Here is a 23,550-nt window from a genome sequence, read left to right as displayed (position 1 = left end):
AGTTTGTAAAATTCAGCTTGTTCCATCCTTGTAGTGTCCAGATATCAGCTCATGGTACCAGTAGTGACACCGACCGCAATTTTCATGCAAAACACAAAAATAGATCAAACGGATAAAGAACACTGTCTACTAAACTGACCATGTGTTTAATTGACTATTATATTCTGATTCATTTTTAATAATTGTACACAAAAAACTGTTGTTGTTTTTTATGAATTAACTTATTGTCCAGTCTTCCAGAGTTGAAGAGGACTGGGAAAGAAATCATCCTCTAAAGAAGGAGCTGGAAAGGTTTGAGAACCAGCAGTCCATGGCTTATTTAACGGTCTCTAGAGGGCAGCACTTCACTTTGAAACCATGCAGAGTCACTTCAACATCTCATCAGGACTACACCTGTGGAGTGGCTAGGACTAACTTGGGGCATTAAATAATGAACGATGTTTGACAAGGGAATAAATGTTCATTCCTCTATTTTTATATTAAAAAAAATCTTATTTAGTGGGAAAATATTCAGCCAATAGAAGCCAAACCACTCTGAGGTAGAAGCATGTACCTCTAGGTGACTGTGGCTCCATCTTGTCAGATTTAGATGATGCTTTAGCTTTTACTGCATCATTCATAAGCGCTGTGCTTGGTTACCTTGTCGTTCTTCAGGGTGCTGATCCTCATCTCCAGATCCTTCAGGATTTTATCCTGTTCACATAATCGACTCAACTTCACCTGTAGGGAGAGACATAGAGCTGAATAAGCAAGGGCAAACAACAATGATCAAGGAAAAAGAAAAGGCTATGCTCACCCAGATGAAACACCTCTTAAGAGCTAATCAGAGTGACTGTGCTCTGACCTCTATTAATTAAGTGGGCCTTTTACTTAATTGAAACCTGATGTCAGCCGCTGCAGGGACTTCATACAGAGCAGAGGGCGAGGACATGAACAGAGAGCCCCTTTTAATGCAATATGAGAGTTATTGAACTTTTTCTGTTGTCTGCAGTTACAAACTGTATGTTAGCTGGGTGGAGGGAGCCAAAATCCTTTTATTAGAATCATTAAAGATCCTCAGTAGCTGGTCTAAAACTGGTCTTCAATTAAAAAGCCACAAAGCTAAGTTCAGTCCCAAGAATGAAAACAGAACAGCTTGATCTGAGTTCACTTCTTGATCTAATACATGATTTATCCCATATTGTTGTGATGCTTTCTTGGATCTGATTTTGTAATCGATTTCTTTCACAGAAATATTCAGAACCGGTTGAGACTCTGACAAAAGCTGTGGGGAAACAATTAAAACAATTCTGCCACACTGTCCCTGACAACTTTTATTAACTATTATCACTTTAAATTTATTAAATCAAGGCTGTCAAAGATGAAAACATTAATTGTTGTTTAATATATAGCATATCTTTCATTGGTTAATACAAAGATGTTTGTATTGGTCATACCACAACCACAAACTTTTATGTATTTTATTCTGATTTCATGTCATTAGGTAGAGGCATTGGCTAAATAAAAATAAATGGGAATAAAGTGAGAGTATTAGAGCATAGTGGTCTTTGTTAATGAATTGGGAAAATCAAAAGCAATTTGAGACATTAGTAAATGAAGTGCACTAAAAATAATTAATCATCATTATCAGCTTTTAATAATTATCATTATTATCTCAGGTAAGAACTCTCTATTTCCCCCGCTCTCACACAGTAGTTTACTTATTCTAGAGGGGCAGAACTGAGCCTCTTTGCACGCCCCCACCATTAGTCAATCTCTGTAGATAACTCGCAACATCGACAACCAATTGCACGTGAAATTTATTTTTTTTTGTGCAAATGCAATTGAACCTGCCTTATTTGAATTGTTTAAATGATCAGATCCAAAGATCATGAGGCCTATTTTCTTCCCATTGACCCAAGACATGAGGGTAGCATGGCTTGTTTTACATAACTGATCATTTTATGGTTATATTTTTATGCATTTCTACTATTTTTTGTTTAATTTTTTGTTTTTTGTTTTTTTTGGGGGGGTAATCACACGCAGAAAGCTGTAGTGCCATTTATATTTGGTTTAAACTGAGTTATTTTGAACTTTCAATCCCCTGTGTTTATGGGCAGCAGAGGATGATGGTCAGGTTGCTGTGTTTACTGTACTTTATACAAATGGAAGATAAACCCAAACATAATTTCAAGCTGCAGCCGGGATTAGGTGCATCGATAAAAACAGTTAAACAATCTCTTTTGCTCTTGTTTTTTTCCCCTCTAACTGGACATCAGAAGACATTTTTATTTAAAGCTTTATTTGGCCAACAGGCAAAATAATCATCTTTATCAAATAGTTACCTTTCAATATCAGTCCAGACGTATTCCTTGGTCCAGTACTTAAAATCCACTTTTTCATTTTTAACCACAAAGTTATTAGTTCACTTCTTCTATTTATATTTTAAGGTTTAAAAGTTAAGCAGGAATTTATTGCATAGATATCAATCAATGTTGGGATTTAGGGAAAGAAGGACCAACAGGACAGGAAATAAAGTTTAGAGCTTCAAGTATTTCCCTTTTAGACACACACTTATGATTGCATGAATTGTTAAACATATCAGACAGTCCATATAATGTTGGTTAAGATGTTTGATAAATTGACAGCCTGTCTAAAGTAGCCTTTGGTTTTAATTCCAGCTAAAAGGGTTACCATATATAGGTCTGACACTTACATCCACATCGCTTTCTGCAACCTTGACAGGTTTCCCCGCCTCCTTCAGTGTCTGACTTCCAGCTACCTGGAAATTTCAACATAAAACAGTTCCAGATGTTAGATGTTTGCTGAAACGACGAGTCTGTCTCCTTGGTACATTAGCGCTGAAACAAAGGTAGCACAGAACACAGAGAGCACCTGTAAACTATTACAAGCCAGGGGGCAGACTATCATAGACATTCACTGGGCCCTGTGAACATGACAACATGGGTGACTTCTAGCACATAAAACCAGCTATTGCCATTGACAACACAGTGGCTATGAAGACTTTGAAGCTCTGCACAAAATCGCTGACCTATAAACCCTCTAAACCTTCTGAGTGTAGTTGTCCATTTAAACACAGAGGAGGACTCTTTCTGTGGCTTATTTTAAAAGGACGGCTGAACTTCTGAAGTGAGGCTCTGTTGAATGTTTTTGAGCAGTTCATGTTAACAGAACTCCCTCCTGCTGCCATCAGATAAGGTATATTCCCACCAAACACGAATGCAGGGACCGCACCGAATATAGAATATCTAAAAATGTTTTGCTTAATCAATCAATGTTGTAATCGAGAATCGAATTTGAACTATTTGGCAAATCTAGATGAAGAGAGCATGCCGAATTAATGCAAGTAGACTTTTTTGATGCATAGTGAATTTTCACTTGAACAATCTAGAGTTCTTTGTCAGTTCTTCGTCAATTGGTTGTTAACCAATCAGGGACTGGATGTGGTTGTGAAGTGGGATTGTTCGGCTTTCCATTAAACACCCAGAGCCATGATTCGTTCTCAGCCACAATAGCTAAACAGACAACAGGAACTAATGTTACACCTCGTGTTGTTCTGCGCCCCACCCCACATAGTGACGCATGAGGCACAGAGTGTAACACCTGCAAGCTGATAGACACTCCTCCTATCTGATGATCCGGTGAAGCAAGCTTGGCAGAATTACATCACATGATCGTCGACATGGAATGGAAATGTCAAGCCCCCAACGCCAGGCAACTCGTAGTGCGCTCCTAAATAAATGTAGCTACTAAATTAATCATTGGCATGTTTGACCATCTCTATTAAAGCAGGAGTTCTGGCTCTGGAGAGCACAGGTGGGTTTTATCATGATGCTTATGAGGGGAAATAGGCCCTACAACAGAGGCTGTTCAACAATCTGGCGAGGATGTTAAGGCCCTTACTGTTTATTCACAAATGGAAAGCATTTCATGGAGCTTCTTCAGTCTTTTAAGGTGAAGGTATATCAGTAAACCAAATATGAAACAGGCTATTGCTACGATAAATAAAGAGAAAACATCATCTCTGACTCAATAGACCTCAGGTATTATCTTAGGTTAAAGCTCATAGCATTAGGAAAATGAAAAACTGAAGAAGTGTTTGGAAGCACCCACTTCTCATTCATAGAGTCAGCTATGGTCCCCTCTGTATTCCTAAACAGTCCGACTTAATGCAACAGTGTTGCCCAAACTTGGTGAGGATAAAGGACAATGGATACTAGGAAAGTCTTGCATCGGTTTAGTCAAAGTCATGGCATAAAGGATCCAAGAACAAAGCTGACTTCCACAAGGTTTTTATACCTGAAGACTTGAAATGTCAAAGCAGTTTAGGAAAACAACACCTCCTGGATTGTTAAACCAGTGACATGTTTGATGCTCATAGTTATGCTGATGACTGTTTGCTGTTATCATAAATCTCTGGTGGCCTTTTAATATGAAACACAGAACATAAATGTCTATAAACTTTTAGAATGCTTAAAGCTTTTTTGTTTTCAACTGAAGCTAGGCTAGCTGCTTCTGCGGAAAGACGGACGAATTTAAGGCACATAGTCCCGTTATTTGACAGCCTTTAAATTTACACGCCGGTAACTCATTCTGGTTGCATTCAATGTTTTTATGACAAATGACAGCGTCCTGCTGACGTAGTATTTGTTATTTTGGGGTTTTAAGTTTAATCTTTTGCTCAGTTTCTTAGCAAATATAGCCTCTCTGTATATTGTTTACCGTAACAAAATGAAACCTGGGTTACGTACCTGCATATGCATAGAACTGGTCAACAAGCCAAAGCAACAGAGCTTTGCACTGCAAGCATTATTAGAAATAAAATACATAAACAAATCCAAGATCAAGTTTAAAAAGGAGTAAAAAGATGTTGTATTCCAAGAGGGATAAAATTAGATTTTTCCTGGAAAAACATCTAACCATTGGGAATTCACTAAAGCTGGAGCTAAAGGTCAGGAAGCAATCAGATGTCACTGTGAATTTGAAAGAATCATGAGTACATGTCCTAGCTACAGTAATAGTGCTACTGGTGCAGTGCGTTCAACTATGACTTATTTAGTAACTGCTTCAATGGCTAACTTGTAATTCAATGGTACTGCGAAAAGATGGTGCCACATCTGTTTATGTCAGCTAGTCACACGCAGTGCAGGGGTTCTATTTAGGCCAACAAGAATTAGCAAAACACTATCAGGACTAGGGCAAGGCAATTTAATGCATTTGTAATATAGTCGCAATTAAACAAAACCAAATTTTCAAACCACATTACATTTCTCCTTTCGGCCCTCTAGGGGGCGATAAAACTCTTAAAGTGGGTTTGTAGCCACACAGAAAGGTAGAGAGAGTTCCAGCTAGCAGGTAGATCCATGCATGCAAGTAGAAGTGAGCACTTTTTCCACACATAGGTTACAGTAAAATTCTGCAATAATGGACTCTTGACACTGAAACTATGGAGTGAAACATCTACAAGCTTGGGATAGTGCAAAGGAAAATCGATGAAAAATTGCAACCCCCTAAGACCACCCCCTCTTTTTAAGAGGCTCTCAAAAACCTACAATGCAGCAGCAGAGTTGATTCCTTCCCGCAATCATTTCACCTTCCATCACCATGCAGTGGATCAAAACACCTCGCCTGGTCAGCCAGGCCAACAATGACCATAACAACTCCTTTTTCAGAGGCATGGGTCAGTATGGGTTATTGTAGGCCAACAAAAATCACAAGGAATCCTCATTACTAAGGGGTGGACCTGTTCCTTTGGATGTTTTCTAAGCCATAATAAGAGGCTTTCATGGGCTATTCCAAAAAGCTTGGAACTCAAAGCTAATCCAGACATTTTGAATTGAAAAAGCTTTTTAACTTTTTTGGAAAGACTGACCTGAATGACTCAGAATCTTCAACAGCATATTGTAATTCTGGTTAAAAAAAAAAATCGCAATTTAGATTTTTGGCAAAATCTTTTAGCCCTAATCAGGGCAGACGGTTGGAGTATAGAGCATTATATTTTAATCATAATCTAATGGATTTAGGTATTTTTGGCACAAGCATATAACAGGACTATGGACCTTTAAGCTTGCAATATTAGCTTCTCACTCTTCAGTTAATAAATATTGCAACTGTAAATGTGTTTGTTCTAACTGCTATAGGAATAAAGGTTTTCTGTTTTAAATGAATTCTTTCAAAAAGAACAATAAGGGATCTTTCAGGTAAGATTGAAACTGCTCAAAACCTCTCAACATAACCCCCACTTTATTTAATGAATGTGTCCATTTTAAAAGTATGGTTATTAAAAAAAACAGCTGAAAAAGGAGTTTCTAGATATCATCATCCTAGATAGAGTGAACAAGACGCATTATTGTGATAGAGGTGCAGCGTTTCTGAGACGATGGTAGAAGCAGCTGGCTTTTCAACCACCGGGCCACAGCCACAACACATGCACTGCCGAGCCATCCCAGTATTCAGCAGCCTCACCAACATCGCCACATGGTGGAGGGGAGGACTTCTCACAATGTAAAAGCTTCTGATGCTGTTAAAGCCACGAATGCAGTGCTGCAAAGCGATGGGATGGCCTTCCTGGAGCACAGAGCCTAGCAAACTCTAAATGTAACGTACACAGAGATTGCGCGTGCGCCTCTCTGTTCCCGCCACCGTACAGACATGCACAAGCAGAAATGCACACACATAAACAGGCACACTATGCCATAGCTGTTGCTTCAGGACATTCACTGGATACAGAGACAGGAAGGCACATACAAACGGAGCTTACGTTCATTAAAGGCCTGAGAGGCCCAGCAGTGCAGTGCAGTAGTAAACTGTGAACTGCGAGGATCAGCGGCTCTAGAGCTCTGATCTGGAGTCAAAAATCACAGAGACACAGAGCCGCAGTCACATAACAGCGGCTGCTTTGGTGAGATGCTTCTAACAGCAGTCAACGTAGTAAAAAGATCTGCAATGTTTGGGAGCTACAGTTGGGATGTTTGCGCTAGGTCGACTGATCAGGGCTAGGTGTAGAGCGGGAGGGGGTGTCCATAACAAAAGACCAGTGTGTTAGTCGCATGAGGCTTTTTTTAGATAATACCTCAGATGCAGATCAAAAGTCCCATCTTACCTTCAGGTCCAGATATTCCAGGTCTTTCTTCAGCTGCATGTACGTGTCGTCGCTCTAGAAGGTGAAAACCATCCAATTACAAATTGGTGCATAAATTACATTAATGAGCAATGTGTCTGCACTGACATGCAGAATGAAAGCACTTAAAAACATCAGACGCTGTATTGATTTGTGATCACTTGAAGATGCTCTACAAAGGACACAGAACAGCAACATAACCAGTTGAGGCTCTCAAACATAGCTAGGGTCAGCTGGGAGCTCATCTCACAAAACAGGCAACATTCAAAACGAGCTTCATGAAGACAACTGATAAGATCAAACTGATCGTCAGACGGACTGTTAGCTGAAGCATGGGATGGCTCTGTGGACGTCTAAGGGATCGAAACACACTCATGCTACGGAGACCAAATTGGATAAAAGCACGAAGATGGAGACGGATCAGTCGGTGAGCAGGTGGATGGGTCTCTGCAGCCAGGCCGGCAGCGTCGAGTGACACCGGGGAGGAGGAGGGGTTTGGTAGAGGCTGCCACTGCTGATGCTAAGCTGCCATTGGGTCAGGTCATCCAGTGTTCCAACCTTTGACGTTTTTACCTTTTCCATATTAAAACCAAAAACTGTATCATATTTTATTGGGATTCCTTTTTTTTTGTAAAAGGACACAAAAAGGTAATTATTCTTTAGGGATTCTGACTCTAGCAGCTTTGCTATCTATAGGGTGGAACTAATTATTTACCATAAAGCCTGAGCTCTGATTGGATGGAGACTCTGTGGACATTAATTTTACATAAATACACTTTGAGAATATGTTTAAGGTCGTGTCCGAGTTGAAACATAAACCTTTGGACCAGTCTGAAGTGTTTTGCAGCTCTAATAATCATTTTCCGACTTCCCACCCATGATGGTGCCACCACCATGTTTATTCCTACCATATTCAGGTGTGTGTGTTGCCTGTCTACCACACAATGCCTTTTACAGCTTCTGAACGAACATTTAGTGGCAGCCTCTACCAGTCGACAATACCGGGGTAGCCATGCCTCTCGGGGCCCCACCTGGGTGCTGCAAGGGCCCAGCGGAGCTAAAAGGCCAACGTCTCCGAGGTGTGACTCAGGAGACGGGGTGGCGCTGAGGAGCAGGGGGCTGTCCCCAGTAGGAGCTGTAGAGAGGAGCTGGTTTTGATGGTAGGACTCTCTGGGAGCGCGCAGCCTCTCGAGCTGAGCTAGGGTCTGCTGGCGTACGGAGGCCATCTTGGCCTGATGGCGGCGCAGCTGAATGAGGAGCAGGGTAAGCTCCTCTGGCTATCAGGGGGGGAGGGGAGTTAGGGGAACAGGAGAACTCAGTCCAGCAGGTTTTAACACTGACCCACACCCTTAAACAAGTTACTTTGATTCCAGAGCCCTGGAGCTAATATGTTTTCTGACTTTAGCTGATCACAACGAGCCAAACTGTGGCTTAATTAAAGATTAATGAGGCTGAAACCAAACAGCTAACACACACAAAGTTGACTCGACAGGCGAGCAGGGAGCTTTTTACTCCCTAAAAGATATCCTGGGGAAACTGAACCAACTGATCAGTGTTATGTGGAAATGAATCCCTATTTGATCATTAAGCTCCTCAGCTGACAGTAACGAGAACCTCCACCACCCGGCCTATAACATCACGCATGTATAAAGAGGGTATGTAATGATAAATGTACCGTCTTCCCATGAAGGCTGGGTGCACTGACTGTGTGAGTGATGTAGCCAGTTGGAGGCATTGAGCGTCTCTCATTAGTAGCAGCCTGCAACACAAAAACATGCATGTTAGGTAGAATTAGAGCTACAGAGTCAGAGACCGATTTACTGTCAGCACAAGTTAAATATGTGAATAAAACAGGAAAAATGATAAAGTCTAAGTGAACAAACGTTGCTTTAGAAAATGGACTGTATGAATGGCAGAATGGGAATATATTGATATTATTTTAATGTAATAATGATGACAGGTACATTTGTTGGTCAACAAGCCTAAGGACTTGAGTAGAGAATGAAGGTTCCCAATAAATCTGAACAAGTTTTATCTGTTTTTCCAAAAAGAAAAAGGGACTAAAATGACTGGAAGGTCGAACAACAAAGAAAAGTGGTTCTACAATGCAGTAGATGAATGCAGTAGTAAAAAATATATATATATATTTTTGTCTCATGCTGGCATAAAATCCCAAATAAGAGTTTGTTTTGTACAGTAACAAAATATCAAACAGTTTCAGGGGTATGAATACTTTGGATCTATGCTTTGTTCTTCAATGTATGACAACCAAATATAGAAGCATCTTCTACCATCTACAGCAGGTGCGTGAATGTGCTTCTGATTGTGTTTGGTCTCATTTTACCTTCAGCATCTGAGATTTGCTTCTGCGGGGGGACACGTTGAAGGGGATGTTCAGAGCCGGCATTTCTCCCGCGGGCCTCACCGTCACACGTCCGGCAGGAGTATGAGGCCTTCGATTGGGCGACAGTGTTCTGCTGGTTCCAGGAGGAGGCCCTGGTGGAGGGATGTCTGCGGCTGAAGGCGGCACCGACACGCAGCGGGGAGCCCCCTCTGGCCTGCGTAACGAGGAGGAGAGGGGGACAGTGGAAGAAGGGCGGGGGCCAAAGGGGTAGTCCGGAGCGGGGGTATAGATCGGCGCGGTGGGGCTCCCGTGGCGAAACTGCTGGCGCTGCTGCCATTCATACAGCTGCAGCACAGTGTTGGACCCCTGGGCCCCCCGGTCTGGGGTGAGGCGGAAGTGGTTCAGGCGGTCGTGGGCGTACTTGTACTCACTGAGTCGGCCGGGCTGGGGGCTATGGCGTGGAGCTTTTGGCAATGTCTGATAGGCATCCATTGATGTGTACTTGTGCTGGGTTGGTGGCGTTCGACGGGGGAGGGTGTTCTCTCTGGAGGGGGGGCTGTTAATAAGAAAGAGACAGATAAGATTTCTCCTGGAAACAGTAATCATTGTGAGTCGTTGTATGCAGAAGCTGTTGCTACAGTGACCTACCCCCTCTGCTCAGCCTTCTGGACTTTAACCCACTGCTCCACCTGCTCCAGGGTGTTTCTCCTCTTCACATGAACGAAGGCGTCAGACGCCGCTGGCTCCGGCACCCTCTGGTACGTCCCCGCCGCGATGCCGTTGGGCTCCAATATGGGGCTGGGAGTGGAGACCAGCCCGTTCCTCGTAAGGCTGGATGGCAGCGTGGATGTGGCTCGCGACGGAGCATGGGATGGCACCCTGGACACGGGCGCAGAGGTGGACATGTGGTCCGACATTGGCGGCAGGCTGGATGGGAGGGAGCTCTGTGTGTCCATTTCCAGAGCAGAGCTTCCTACGGGACGCTCCAGCGTAATAACACCTGTGTCTTTGTGAAAGCTGCAAAGCTCATCCGTGTTGTGATGCATGGGGTCCAGCAGAACTTCGTGGACTATTGTGTTTGTGTTCTCAGAGTCTAAATTCTTGGTCTTCTTGTGGTTCACGTTGTTCGTCTGTGGAACAGCCTGTTGCAACAACCTGTTGTTCTCAGTAGGTCTGTAAATAAAGACACAACAGGAAAAAAAAAACTTTTACTGCTTTGAAACTCTTACAGACAACAAAATGAGCTCCAAAAACATTTGTGATGCAAATTCCAACACATGCAACTACAAAAAAACTAATGCAACAGAAAAACACTGAAAATAAAAGAATACTGCAATCAAAAACTACATTAAACAAACAGCAACTGCAAATAACATGCTGCAAGAAAAAACTAAATGCTGTACCACAGAAAGAAAATTAATCAAACGGTAAGGACAGCAGCAAACTTGCTCTAAAAAAAGGAAATGCTCCAGACCACTAGGGGGTCGTCAGAAAAACAAACATTCCATATTGAAACAAACCCTGACTATAACCAGGAAGTTCAGCTTTAACACAGGACTTGGAAAAAAAACAAAAGTTGGAAGAAGAAAGGAGAGGGTTGCTATATTTCATTTCATTGTAAAACACATAGCCATGTTTAGTGATATAACACTCTTCAGATAGGGTTTGTTCAACTCCCTCGAGTGGTTTGGAGCACTTCCGTTTTTTAGAGTGAGTTTGCAGCAGTTTTTACCATTTATACCATGTTTTCTCTGTGATTGCAGAATTTTTTTGTTTGGATTTGTTTTGTTCATTGCATTGTTTAGCTTCTATTTTAATGATTTCAGCACTTTCTGTTTGCAGTGTATTTCTTTTAGATTTGCCTTTTGTGCTTGTTTGTTTTGGAGATTGCATCATGCATGTTTTTGCAGCTTGTTTCGTCATTTTACGGCGCATTTACCATAGAAACTTTGTCCCTCTAAAGCAATCACAGAACATCTAGATTTATGCACAGAGTGGATCTCCATTAAGAGTTAGGTTACTATAAAGGCAGTCACTGGATTTAATGATGGAATAAATCTAAAGACAAAAGCTTACCACGCTTTTCAGATTTTTGATTGGAAAAAAAAAAGTCCCTTTTTCTTAGTTAAATATTTTTACCAACTGTCTGTGTAACCCTCTACATTCCCCATTTGGTTGTCCCCTGACTGTCATATCAGTGCTGAGACACAGAGTTACAGCTGGAGACAATTCAAATAACAGTTAGCTTCGGTCAAATGTTCATTTTTGTACATAAATGAGGAAGCCAAACAATTGTAACCTTAAGCCACAAATGAAATGCACACATTATGAAAAAAGTTGTTAATACACCTCTTTTAATGAAAAAAAAACCCACAATGGTCAGATATAACTTGAATCTCGCAAAAGTTATTATTTTTTTTACATTTTTAATCGGAACATGCAGTTAACCCCTAAACCAGAAGGTGGCAGCAGTGAGTATTGACAGCTTCAGCGTCAGACTCAAAAAAAAATCCAGAAGTATTAGATGGAAGGCTACGGTCGAATCACAAACCACTCCCTAAACATTAACACTTAACTATCAAGTGTAACTCAGCTGAGGAAGGCGAGAAAAGAATGGGAATCCCTCCAACAGAAAAAGAAGGCAGCCTTTGCTAAGGCAACACAGTTACGCCCCAAATGCATGGCTGTATCTCTGTGGCGCAGCGTGACATAAAATTAAACATTTGCCTCTTTCTAAAAACAAATGAAAACAAAATAAAACTATTTCAAAGAGAACCTTCCCTTTTGGAATAAATGATCTTTTTTTCTTATACCTGGTTTGTGGTTTTCAGTCAGTGTGATAAAAATGCAGCAAACCAGAAGAACTTATATTCTCGTTTCCTCCAAGTCTATGGTGTCACATCTATTTCAAAGCATCCGCGAGCAAAATTAACATACTTACATGTATGTTAAATTACTTATGCACATGGTTTATCTACCACCACACAACAAAATCACACAAACACGAGAAACTGTCGGTTTGAGAGAAGAAAATTGGTCTTCGCATGCGGCAGCTCCTCTGACGCGGGCTTGGGATTGTGCTTCGGGATCTTACTAAGTGCACGATGCACTGCATGTTCTCAAAAGTGGCAGCCTAGTGGTTAGGGCATAGAATTTGGAATCCTAAGGTTGTGAGTTCGAAACCCACTCCCACAGATTGTACTCTGGATCTCTAAACAACACCCTTAAAAACCCTGATTGCACACGATGGCAGCCCACTGATCCTCAAAAGGATGTGTTAAAGGCATAGTTAAATTTCTCCAATGTGAGATCAATAAAGTTCAATTATTATTATAGAAGCGTCTCTGCCCTCGGACTGATTTTCTTCTTGCGTGAAGGACAATTTGTTTTGACAGTTTGGAAGGAAGCAAACCTCCTTTATAAGCAATTTCAAAGAGGTGTTGCTCTTTTTTGTAAATGTAAATCTGTTGAGAAAAAGGTTTAAATTTACAAAATTCCTATTTTATTTCTCTCTGCAACTTTAAATATACAGTTGTATTGTACAAATACTTATGATCCACAATTACCTACATACCATAATTTATTTAAAAAAAGCTACGTTTGTTCCCCAGCATCTCTGCTCCAAAAATTATTTATTCCTAAAAGCTTCTCAATTATCATAATTTTACCAAACAGAACATCATGTTCCAATAATCAGCACGTTTGGGTCTTCGTTCTGTTGTCCTGAACAGACTTTAAACAGGACTAAATGCACTGTGCACATCTGGGGTTTTTTAAAGCACCAGTGACAAGCACAGCCTTGAAGACACAAGCTGAGATAAACTGATTAATAAAACCCAACGTAGAAGAGCCTTGAGAACTATTTAGGTTTCTGTCATGAAAGCAACCTTGCATAACAATAAGAAGCCTGAGGTGCTAAGATTCTCATTCCCTGCAGCTAATATCTAAAAGTAGATCAGGGAAACCAGCAAACTGCTGAATGACTTAACCCCATTTGATATTAGCTTCAAAGTATTTTGCTACTGCTTTCGCATTCTGTCAATATTCATTTTACATAATAAACTTCATTTAAAAACAGAAACAAAATGCCAGACAGCATGCATGCTCCTGTCCTAGCCTCTGCGATGAAAAACACAAAGCAAGTGAGGGAGCTTTAAAAGAATTCCCAGCTGGAAGCTGTCTGGAGCTCGCTTTTCTTTCTGTCATTCAGAACCAGGCAAAGAAGCGTTGTGGGATTCCCTCTTGTAAGAACAGTTTAATGAGAAAGGATAGGGGTAAGCGAGGGGGCAGTGAGAGCTGAGCCTGCCAGTGAGAGACTGCACGTATTTGATCTGCGCTACCTCCCATTGCTGACGCATTAATATTACATGGAGAGAGACGCTTTTTGCTTCAAAAACACCATCATCTGAAGGCAACTTCCCAAACCAGCCAAGTACAAAACAAGCAGAGAGCAAAGTCAGACAGAGTGGAAAATAAAGAAGTCATGCATGTTAACTAAGGCTGTTTAATATTGACTTCTATGAGAGTTTGAACACTTAAAGAGACTGAAGGGGAGTGTTTGTCCAACGGCTGCAAAGAAACCAAAAGTAATGGTATGTTCAGCCCAAAATACGATTAAAATGTCAGCTGCGTTTGGTTTTCATGTAAAGTGTGCATAGTGTACGTGTTTCTTGGGAAGCTGAGATATCCTGTGGTGTGTTACAGTATCTAATGCAGCGAGTGTTGCCATTTCCAACGTTCAAAGCAGCAGGAGTTGGGATATCTGAGCTATTGAAGGCATGCCACATCAACCAACCAGAAAAGCTCAGCCTTATGGCGCAGTGATGGAAAGCAACGCTCACCTGCACACAGTTTCTAGGGCAGATGGTGAAACTCGCTAACCGCTGAACAACTCTGAGCGCCCGACAAGGATTTTCTCAGTCATTCAGCAAAAAAGGTTTCTATAGTCTACTGGTCTCTGTTTGAGCAATATCACTTGATCGAGCCTTTGTTAACATTGCACACTACAAAATAAGTAATTAAAGGTATGTATGGTTCATGATTAGGTCAATTCGGTTGCATCAGGCAGCCGTGGAAAAGATTACAAGGAAAGCTAAATTATTATTATTAAGATTTCTAATACTTCAACTATTTTTACCCTGTTGCATTTTAATCTTAGAAAATATGATTGACGGTTTGTATGCTGTTTAGCAGATTAACTAAGCTAATAAATGGAACCGGTGTGCCTATGATTTTTAGAGATCTACTGTCATTAAGATAAATGACTTTTTTATTGGACTTTCATAGCCAGGACATAAAACAGTCTAATAAAAAATACCGTTCTTTGTTAAGATAACTGCTGCCACGTCAGAAGTAAAAGCACAAGAATGCAAGGAGGAAATTAATATGAATAAACTATCTTTTTAAACCTTCCTGAACATTGTGAACTATCTGGGTTGATTTTTTCAAACAATTTTAAATTATATTAAAATGAAAGATTGAGGCTAAGTTAAGACCTGCAGCTTATATAACAGTTTCTGTGCATGCCTGAATTTCCCCTTAGTTTCTTTTATGTTAATCTTTGGCCATCACACTAAAGAATTTCACTTTATTCTTTAAAGCATACCAAGTATCTGAGTTAATAAAGGTAACATTATTATGATAATAATAGATTTTCTGTCTAGCTTTTTCATCATTTGAGAAATTTTAACTCCCTTACTGCAGCCAATCGGTGCACAGTGCGCAGTAAGCAGGAAAAACAAAAGATTTCCTCATGGTAATTTGTTTTGGACCTTAAACCTTTTCCAGAAATTTGATTTGAATATTAGAAAGAAAATTTTAAGAATCGATTGACCTATGCTATCTTTTTCAGCAAAGATGCTCCTTCCAGCTACTGAATCATTCAGGGTTGGGCTGTGTAAAAAAATTATTTTTCCAACTCTGAGCTGACTCTTTTAGTTAAATACTAAAAGTGGATTCATATCACCATAATTTGATAAAATAAAAAGGATATTCCTGTCCTCTTACAGCTGTCATTGACTAATTTTACTTTATTATTATGCTGCTGAGAGTTAATATAACTCAGTCATGTAATTCTGACAGCAGCAAAAAAAAAAGTGTTTTTTTTTTTGTTTCTTTTTCTTATATCAGCAATTAGATTCTTGAAACCTCAACCCTAATTTTGAGTAAAATAATATTCATCTTTTTTTGATAAATAATACATTTCTGTTGTGTGTTTTGAACACTTAATGTAAGGTTGAAATAATTTTATCTTTGTAGATACCTAAACATTTGTTGGTGCCCCTCATTTATGAAATAAAAACCCACAATGGTCACAGAAATGACTTTATTTTCAGACATCCTTTAACAGAATGCTTTCAGAACATAAACTAATGAAAAAGGTCTAAAATTTAGGTCCTCTTAACTTATTATTTTGTTGCCCAGCCTTTTGAGGGAATTACGGCTATAAGCGATTGCTGTTACCCCCAGTGAGACTTCTGCTCCTCTCAGCAGGTGTTTTGTTTCCACTCCTCATGAGAAGCTGCTCCTGTTATATCAGGTTTGAAGGGAGCCTTTTCCTGACGACATGTCTCTGCTCCTTTTCCATTTAATGATGCTCAGTATGATTAAGGTCAGGATTCATAGAAGGCCTCTTCAGAATAGTCTGATGTTTTTCTCTTAGCCATTATTGGATCTGTGTGTTTAGTAATTCTGGAATCCTTCATGAGATTCCATTGAACCCTGCAGAGAATCAGACACCCTGTTCTAGATGAAAGCAGTCCCAGAACATAACAGAGCCTCCCCCATGTTTCACAGGTTGTTTTCTTGATATGCTTCATTTTTCTGTGTGTGAACATAAGGCTGATGAGCCTTTGTGAGTAAATCCATTTGTCTCATTTGGCCATAGGACATTCACCTAGAAGCTTTCTGGCTAGTCAACATTTAGTTTGATAAATTTCCCTTTTTTCGTTTGTATTATTCATTTTCCACAGTTTTGTTCTACTTGGTGGTCTCCCATTAAGTCCACTTTAGCTCAAACGAAAACGGATAGTGCAATCTGACTGATATTTCTTGAGCTAGAAGTTCACCGTTAATCGCTCTAAAAGTTTTTCTGGACAATTTGGTTGTAATTTCTATTATCTGTCCCTTTAATTTGTTACCAATTTGTATCCTACAGCCACCTCCAGGAAGGATGGCTACAATCCATGGATCTAAAAGGCATTGCATAGTATTCTAATTATACTGCCCTCTGTGGCCGAAACAGAGAACTGCAGCCCTTTTTTTACTCATTGTCATAGCACGCCCTCATACTTAACAATTTTTTAAACCTTTTTTCACCTTATATAGAGTCGCCATCAGTGTCTGAGTTGGGCTGGATGCCTGTCATTTCTGATTAGCCACAAAATACACAGTGAATATATATAATATAACGCTATGATTGGTTGCTAGGTTGGTTCCATTCAACATGGTTGCACTTCATGTCACATCTGTTGCTTATAGTTGCATCGGCGCTGAACTTCTGAGGTGTCAGTCTGCTCATCAAAGGACAGATCAAAGAAAAAGGCAATTTTTAAGGATATTTTTAGTAAAAACTTAGATAATGTCTCTTTATATTTCTGAATAATAAGGCAACATAAGCAGCTTGGGGATTGTCTCATATCCTTTACCTTTAACACGCTTGTCCATAATTTTCTCCTGAGAAAACTCTTTCCTTTGCTTCCTCTGATACATGTTGAGTGTGGTACACACCACTCACCAAACAACACAGAGCCTACCTTTAGCCCTTTATCTAGGCCCACTGACTGATTACTACATTGTTAACAGCTGTGATACTAGAATGTAATATAATTTCAGTTATGTTTGCTTGAATATATTTGTTGCAAAGGCCTACCTGAGTGTGTCGGGGTGGTTCTGCATCAGCGCAGCCTGGTTCATGGCCTTCAGCCATATACTCATGTCCTCCTGGGTGTCAGCGCTGAAGTAATACGTTCTCATCCCAGTGTGCTCTGCCTGCGAGCCAATCACAGAGCTCTGCTTGTAAATGTATGAGCGCATACCAGTGTGGCTAGCCTAAAGGAAAAGAGCAGAGGCTGGGTCAGGTGGTAAACAGAGCCGCATCATCTGAAGAACAGCGCCGGGGTTCGAATAGACAGGGCAGCATGCTATCTAATGAGGCAAAAACAAAACAAAAACATCAATGACAACACAAGCACCGACCAATGCAGAGAGAGAAGTCACACAGTACAGCTGCACAGACAAAAATATTAGGGATATAGGTTCAACAGCAGCTGCAACCTTCACCAGTGTAAAGAAGGGCAGATTGAGATGAAGGAAAAAAAAAACAATATATAAGTTTAAATGCAAATCATCCTTTACAGTGTTACACAAACCACAGGACCATGAGATGGACAAAGTAAGGACATGGACTACAACAGTCCTTTTAAGAGGTACTCAAGGTTTAATTGCACCAAACTGGCTCCTGTACATTTTATGCTTATAGTGATTGAAGTGACGAGTCTTCAGGTTTTAAAATGTTTCATAAAAAATTAAATAGATGATTTAGATCTAAGGCTGATTGCTATTCTTTGGTAGATGGCCTTTTGTAGCCTTGTAGCAGCTCCCGTACTAAAAACAAAACATCCACATAGCATGTATTTCCAAATTTTGTATGGAGGCTGTGAAAGATTAAGGTTTTTATTTAATCTGAGGACGTCTTTCCTTCCTTCTTCTTAGTGAATCCTCCACATATTCTATAGATATTAGCAGCTCCTCCAGATTCATTTCAGATTAAATGCCCTCTTTGATGGGAGTTTTAGTTTACCTGGACCGCAAGGAACAGCTACTGAGATTAAATTACCCACATTCATCTTAGAAATAATAGATTTTGGGGCATAAACTGTGAAGAGGCCAATTTTCTCCTTATATTTCTCTTTATATTATCGAGTGGTATGAATAGTCTGCGTGGTGCTAAATCTGTAAATGGATGCTGTTGTTCTGTCTCATATTTGCACCTATTTTGTGAATAAGTCTCTACAGTATTTTTTCCATCTTTTTGCCACTGTCTCAAGTGGCTCTAAAATATTTCTTTTTATCACCGCTCAAGGTTCACAACCATCCCTTTTATTTCCCAGGCTGATGCACAACAGAGAGACCCACAAGGTTGCATGGCTACTTTGGTTGAGTGGGTGGAAACAGCAGAGAAACCAGACAGCAGCAGCCAGAGATGGAAATCAGGGAGGCGTTTGAATCAGAGTGTTTCCTTCTTTAAAAATCAGATTGTTTGCGACTGCTGTGGCAAGTAGACCTTTAAAAGATATCAGCGGTCTCCCTCATAGGTTACTGTACCAAGTCCTGAGAACAGCTTCAGAAGGTAGATACCAAGAAGCTTTCTGATTAAAAATCCATTAAGAATTGATTACAGGCTGAGAATATTCCAGCTTCACCGCTCAACCTCTGAAACCGAAGAAACACAAAATCAAATGAGAGAAAAATAGGAGGAATTTATCTGGAACAACTGCTAAAATAATTATTAGGCTTTAAGGGTCGGATTTTCAGAGGATTTCTTTGTCTTAAAACAGGTGCAAACCTGTTTAGACAAGCAAAGAAGTGATTTTTTGGGTTATCAAATCAGCGTATAGCTAATGCAAACCAGTTTCTTTGCGAGTGTGCCTTCATCAGTATGCTGAACACAGTTTACCGATGGAAGATACGTAAATGAGAATATTTACCACATGCAAAGACATTTTGCAATTGGAAATTCAACTACGGCTGTAGTTTTTGCTTTTTTTCTGTTTCTCTGAAAGTCAGGTGCAAATGGATAATCAAAAATATCTGTGATCATTGATTCCACAGAGAAGGTAATGGTATGATACCAAAGGATGTAATCTTTGGTCGTGTAAACATAGTTGGACCGTCTGAAATAAAGTTGACTGATATTGATATAAAAGGCAGACTCCCTGGTAAAGTAATGCAGCAGGGCAGCACGGCATCTTTATGCAATTAAACCAAATAGAGAAAAAAAATGCTGAAAAATATTGTGGGGGGGGGGGGAATTCTCTGCACAACAAAGATAAACTTTTTTTTCTCCTTTGTTCGTAGCACTGTGAGACAGTCTATGAGGTGTACCATGAATATTATTTGGTAACATTTTTTTTTTTAGATACCGTATTTTCACGACCATAAGGCGCACCGTACTAAAAGGCGCAGTCTCAGTTATGTGTCCCATTTCTGTATTTAACACACACATAAGGCGCACCGGACTATAGGGCGCGTTTTTTATATACAGGTGCATGTCCTCTACTACCTTTAAATACCTCTACTGCGTATTTAAAAATACAGCGGGGGGAAAACTGAGTATGACTGTGCTTTATTCATGTATTTATTACAAAGTATTAATCAAACCTGGGAGCTGGCCGTGAGACAGACACATCGCAGATGACAGAGCACTGTGATCACTCCTAAATTAACTTAAAATCCTGAAATCTGCCGACGGAATATGTTCGCTTTTATTACCGGTATCCTGGTGCCTGCAGTTTAAATTATTTAGATGAAAAACACCTGCCAGCTGCCGCGGTGAGGCTGCTGTTGAAGGGATTTCTACTGTCGGCGCACCGCTGGTATGTGGGGGTCTGAGCGCCTCTGACAGAAATAGTATAGGCAGGATAATAATCTGGATGAACTGACTGCAATTATTAAGTTTTCAGGTGGACTTTCTCACTTAAAACATATTAAAACTACTTTATTCCCACTGATCACAGCAAATATAGCTGCAAGATTTAGATTATTTAGATGAAAAAACACCTGCCAGCCACCGCGGTGAAGAGGAGGAGACCCGCCCAGAGGCTGCTGTTGAATTAAGTTTTCAGGTAGAAAAATAGAGCGGGAGCAAAACTGAGTATGAATGTGCTTTATTCATGTATTTATTACAAAGTATTAATCAAACCCATCAAAGTCATCATCCTCTGTTTCTGAATTAAACAGCTGCACTAAATCAGACAAGCCAATTTCCCCTTCTTCGTTGTCAGAGTCACTTTCCGTGCCGGGCGGCTCCTCAGAAATAATGCCGGCTTTTGCGAAAGCTTGAACAACAGAGCCAGCAGACACGTTAGTCCAAGCATCTACAATCCATCCGCAAACGGTGGGGTACCTTGCCCGGCGCTGCGTTCCACTTATCCTGAAACTGTGGTCTCCGTCTGTCATCCATCGCTCCCACGCCGCTCGCAGCCTTACTTTGAACGGCCGCTTCACACCGATGTCGAGCGGTGAGGGTTCCTTTGTCAGACCCCCAGGATAACGGCGAGCACAGCGTTCATTTGATTCACCTTTTTTTTCACATCGGCTGTGAGATGGGCACGCAGCGATGGTGATGCGTGGAAAAAACCACCTGGTCTCCTCACATACACCTGCCTCAGCCACGCTTTCATCATCTCCTCATCCATCCAGCCTTTATCATTTGTGTTAATATAATTATGTCATCAGAGCGCTGTGTCTGTCTCGCTGTCAGCTCCCAGATCAGCTTCTCTGATTGGTTGATGCGGCGCGTCCAGCAGCAAAACTTCAATTTTTCCATCTCGAGCAGCAGTAGCGCGTTGGCGGCGCGCTCCCGACGCGCTGCACCTGCTGCTCAAAACGCGCTGCGGGACCTTTTGCTGCGTCTATACGCGCGTCAACCATTGACTTCGCATGTAAACTCGCTTCTTCTGCTGCACCTGCTGGGTCCGGTGCACACCGTTGTCCAGCGGTTGAACGGCGAGCACAGCGTTAATTTGTTTCCCAATGTTTTTCACATCAGCTGTGAGATGGGCACGCATGGAGTTACATATTAACAGCGATGGTGATGAGTGGAAAAAAAACACCTGGTCTCCTTACATTCAGCCACTCTTTCATCATCTCCTCAATGAGGTGGTCTCAAAAGTCGCAGTTACAACACACATAAGGCGCACCGCACCAAAGGGCGCACCGCACATTTTGAGGGGAAAAAAAGACGTTTAAGTGCGCCTTATAGTCGTGAAAATACGGTAGTTATTATTTTCTCCATGTATTAGAATCTCATCTTTCTTTTACAGCCACACTCAAACTGCCAGTGGAACGCCCAATCTGTTCATTTTAATGGCAGGAACTAAATCGGTTTTCCTGTCTTGATATTTGAGCACCCGTCTTTGTAAATCCCCCGCAACACACCTATTTACTGGATGTACCACAAAAGAAAATTGCATGTGCAATTTATGCCTTTTATTTGAAATCTTTAGGGAGTCTCTGTTAATTTATAGAGTACAGTTATTAGATCAACTTACAAGTTGATCTGAGATCAGAGCTTTTGGAACACTTTATCTTTCTATCGTTCCTCGCTCCATTGCCAGCAGACAAAAGTGTGGTCTTCGCTTGAGAGCAGATGCATTTAATGAAAAGTAATGAAACAATAAATCTCCCATACTCTGATCCTTCCTCTGTATAAAGGATTGCAGGATATATGATTTCACTGGGATCCACTATAGCTGCAGCTGATACTATTTTTTCTCTGTTTGCTTGGTTTCAGTGAAGACCTGAATGTGTTTCGGCAGCTTTCCTTTCTTGTGTTGTCTGTAAAATACTGCACATTATGCCCCCAATGGAACGTACATAAAACCCACATTCATTAATAAACCAGACTGTGACCCCTGCTGTTCTCACGGTGATACTATAAACTCTAAATAAACCCTGTCAAAGGAGCAAACAACCTGTCTGCTTCTGAAAGAGCTGCTGGTGTTCACACAGGCTGGTTCCAGGAGCTCCAACTTAGCCCTGATTAAAACACAAATGTCTTGAAATACAGCTCTCTGCCTCAGCATGGAGGAACATGTGCTTGACCCTGACTTGATATTTGGAGCTGATTGCACTGTAAGCTTGACTCAACCAGGACTCAATAACCTGACAAGCATGCCTGCTCTTTTACAGGGTGGTCAGGTCGGCTTCGCATGAGTGAGCTGACAAAATTCAGATGGTGCAAAGGCTGGATTTAATGCTTCGGGACTTTTTTTGTCTCTATTCATTCCACTCTGCTGGTGACACTGCAGGCCTGATACTAGGTTTTATTTTTTGTTTCATTTCGAACATACTGGACGATGATTTGCTTTAAAATACTTTACTAAAAATATATGTATCCATGGTGCTTGGGACATCAAATATTTATAATAATATATATTTTTGGACTTAAAACTGTTTGCTCTAAAATAATCTGTTTATTATTTCTTCATATAAGCTGTTTGTCATTTTTATTATAATTATCTCTTTTTAAGATTTATTGATTAATCAATTGAATAAAATTAAAAATTAAAAAAGTTTAGAGTTAACGTTTCTATATATCAGTCAACAGAATGGTTGCTAGCATGAGGAGGAATTGTTGCACAGTGCTTGGTGATAAAATATCTACGTTTAATTATCTGGAAATAATCATCAGTGGAACAAACTACATCCATCATGCACTGGGAAGAAAACGAAAGCTCCTCCTGGAATATTCCTTCACTCTGAGGCTTATTGTTTTTAACACAATTTCTAATATATACAGCGATGGATCATCAAATTAGAATATTAACAAAAAGAAAACAAACGTATTTGTTGCAGTAACTCAGTTAACCTGTTAAATGCCGCGTCACCTCAACGGTACGTATGTTGTACCAAATCTGCAGCTTCATCCCACCAAACTAAAGCTACTGTCCACTATTACAACTGCTTTATATGACAGGCTGGACCCTGCCAAGGCTTAAAGAACAGCAGCTGATTTGATTTAGGCCTTTTTAGGCATTTTAGGTTATTTTTATTTTAGTTAACAGATTTAAAAAGTAAAATTGGTGTTTTATAGAGAATTACTACACGTGAAGTCATTTATTTTACAGTTTGTTATGTTTTGATCATCATACAGCCATAGCCGAAAAGTTAGTCTGTTAGATTGTTTAGCTTTAAACAGACTAAAAAGGATGTGCTGAGAGATATCAGAGATATTTTTGCATGAATTCCAGGACTCTTGAAGTGTTGAGGAACTCAGGTTGATTGAATAGTGGCCTTCAGCTCGCCTATTTGTTACATTTATGTCTCTCATCTGATTTTAAACAGATTTTCTATGGGGCGAGAA

General features: G+C 40.5%; 1 protein-coding gene across 15 annotated transcripts in view; it reads right to left on the bottom strand.

The window, feature by feature from the left end:
- Window positions 1–23,550, bottom strand: part of plekha7a (pleckstrin homology domain containing, family A member 7a) — a 198,178-nt gene that overhangs the window by 28,366 nt on the left and 146,262 nt on the right. For 7 of the 15 annotated variants that reach the window (XM_038294821.1, XM_038294835.1, XM_038294823.1 and 4 more), the window contains 9 exons: window positions 17,335–17,513; window positions 10,113–10,637; window positions 9,465–10,020; window positions 8,796–8,879; window positions 8,152–8,397; window positions 7,103–7,156; window positions 6,761–6,844; window positions 2,696–2,761; window positions 640–720 (listed from right to left, as the gene is read on the bottom strand). In XM_038294821.1, coding sequence (XP_038150749.1) covers window positions 640–720; window positions 2,696–2,761; window positions 6,761–6,844; window positions 7,103–7,156; window positions 8,152–8,397; window positions 8,796–8,879; window positions 9,465–10,020; window positions 10,113–10,637; window positions 17,335–17,513 — 1,875 coding nt within the window. The remainder of the gene's footprint in view (window positions 1–639; window positions 721–2,695; window positions 2,762–6,760; window positions 6,845–7,102; window positions 7,157–8,151; window positions 8,398–8,795; window positions 8,880–9,464; window positions 10,021–10,112; window positions 10,638–17,334; window positions 17,514–23,550) is intronic. The other 8 variants (XM_038294822.1, XM_038294824.1, XM_038294826.1 and 5 more) reach the window with 8 other exon arrangements.

Source organism: Cyprinodon tularosa, unplaced genomic scaffold (genome assembly GCF_016077235.1).
Source record: "Cyprinodon tularosa strain WSP-4 unplaced genomic scaffold, ASM1607723v1 ctg346, whole genome shotgun sequence".
NCBI lineage: Eukaryota > Metazoa > Chordata > Actinopteri > Cyprinodontiformes > Cyprinodontidae > Cyprinodon > Cyprinodon tularosa.
Note: the sequence above shows the minus strand (reverse complement) of the source record. Positions and strands in the feature narration are given on the sequence as shown.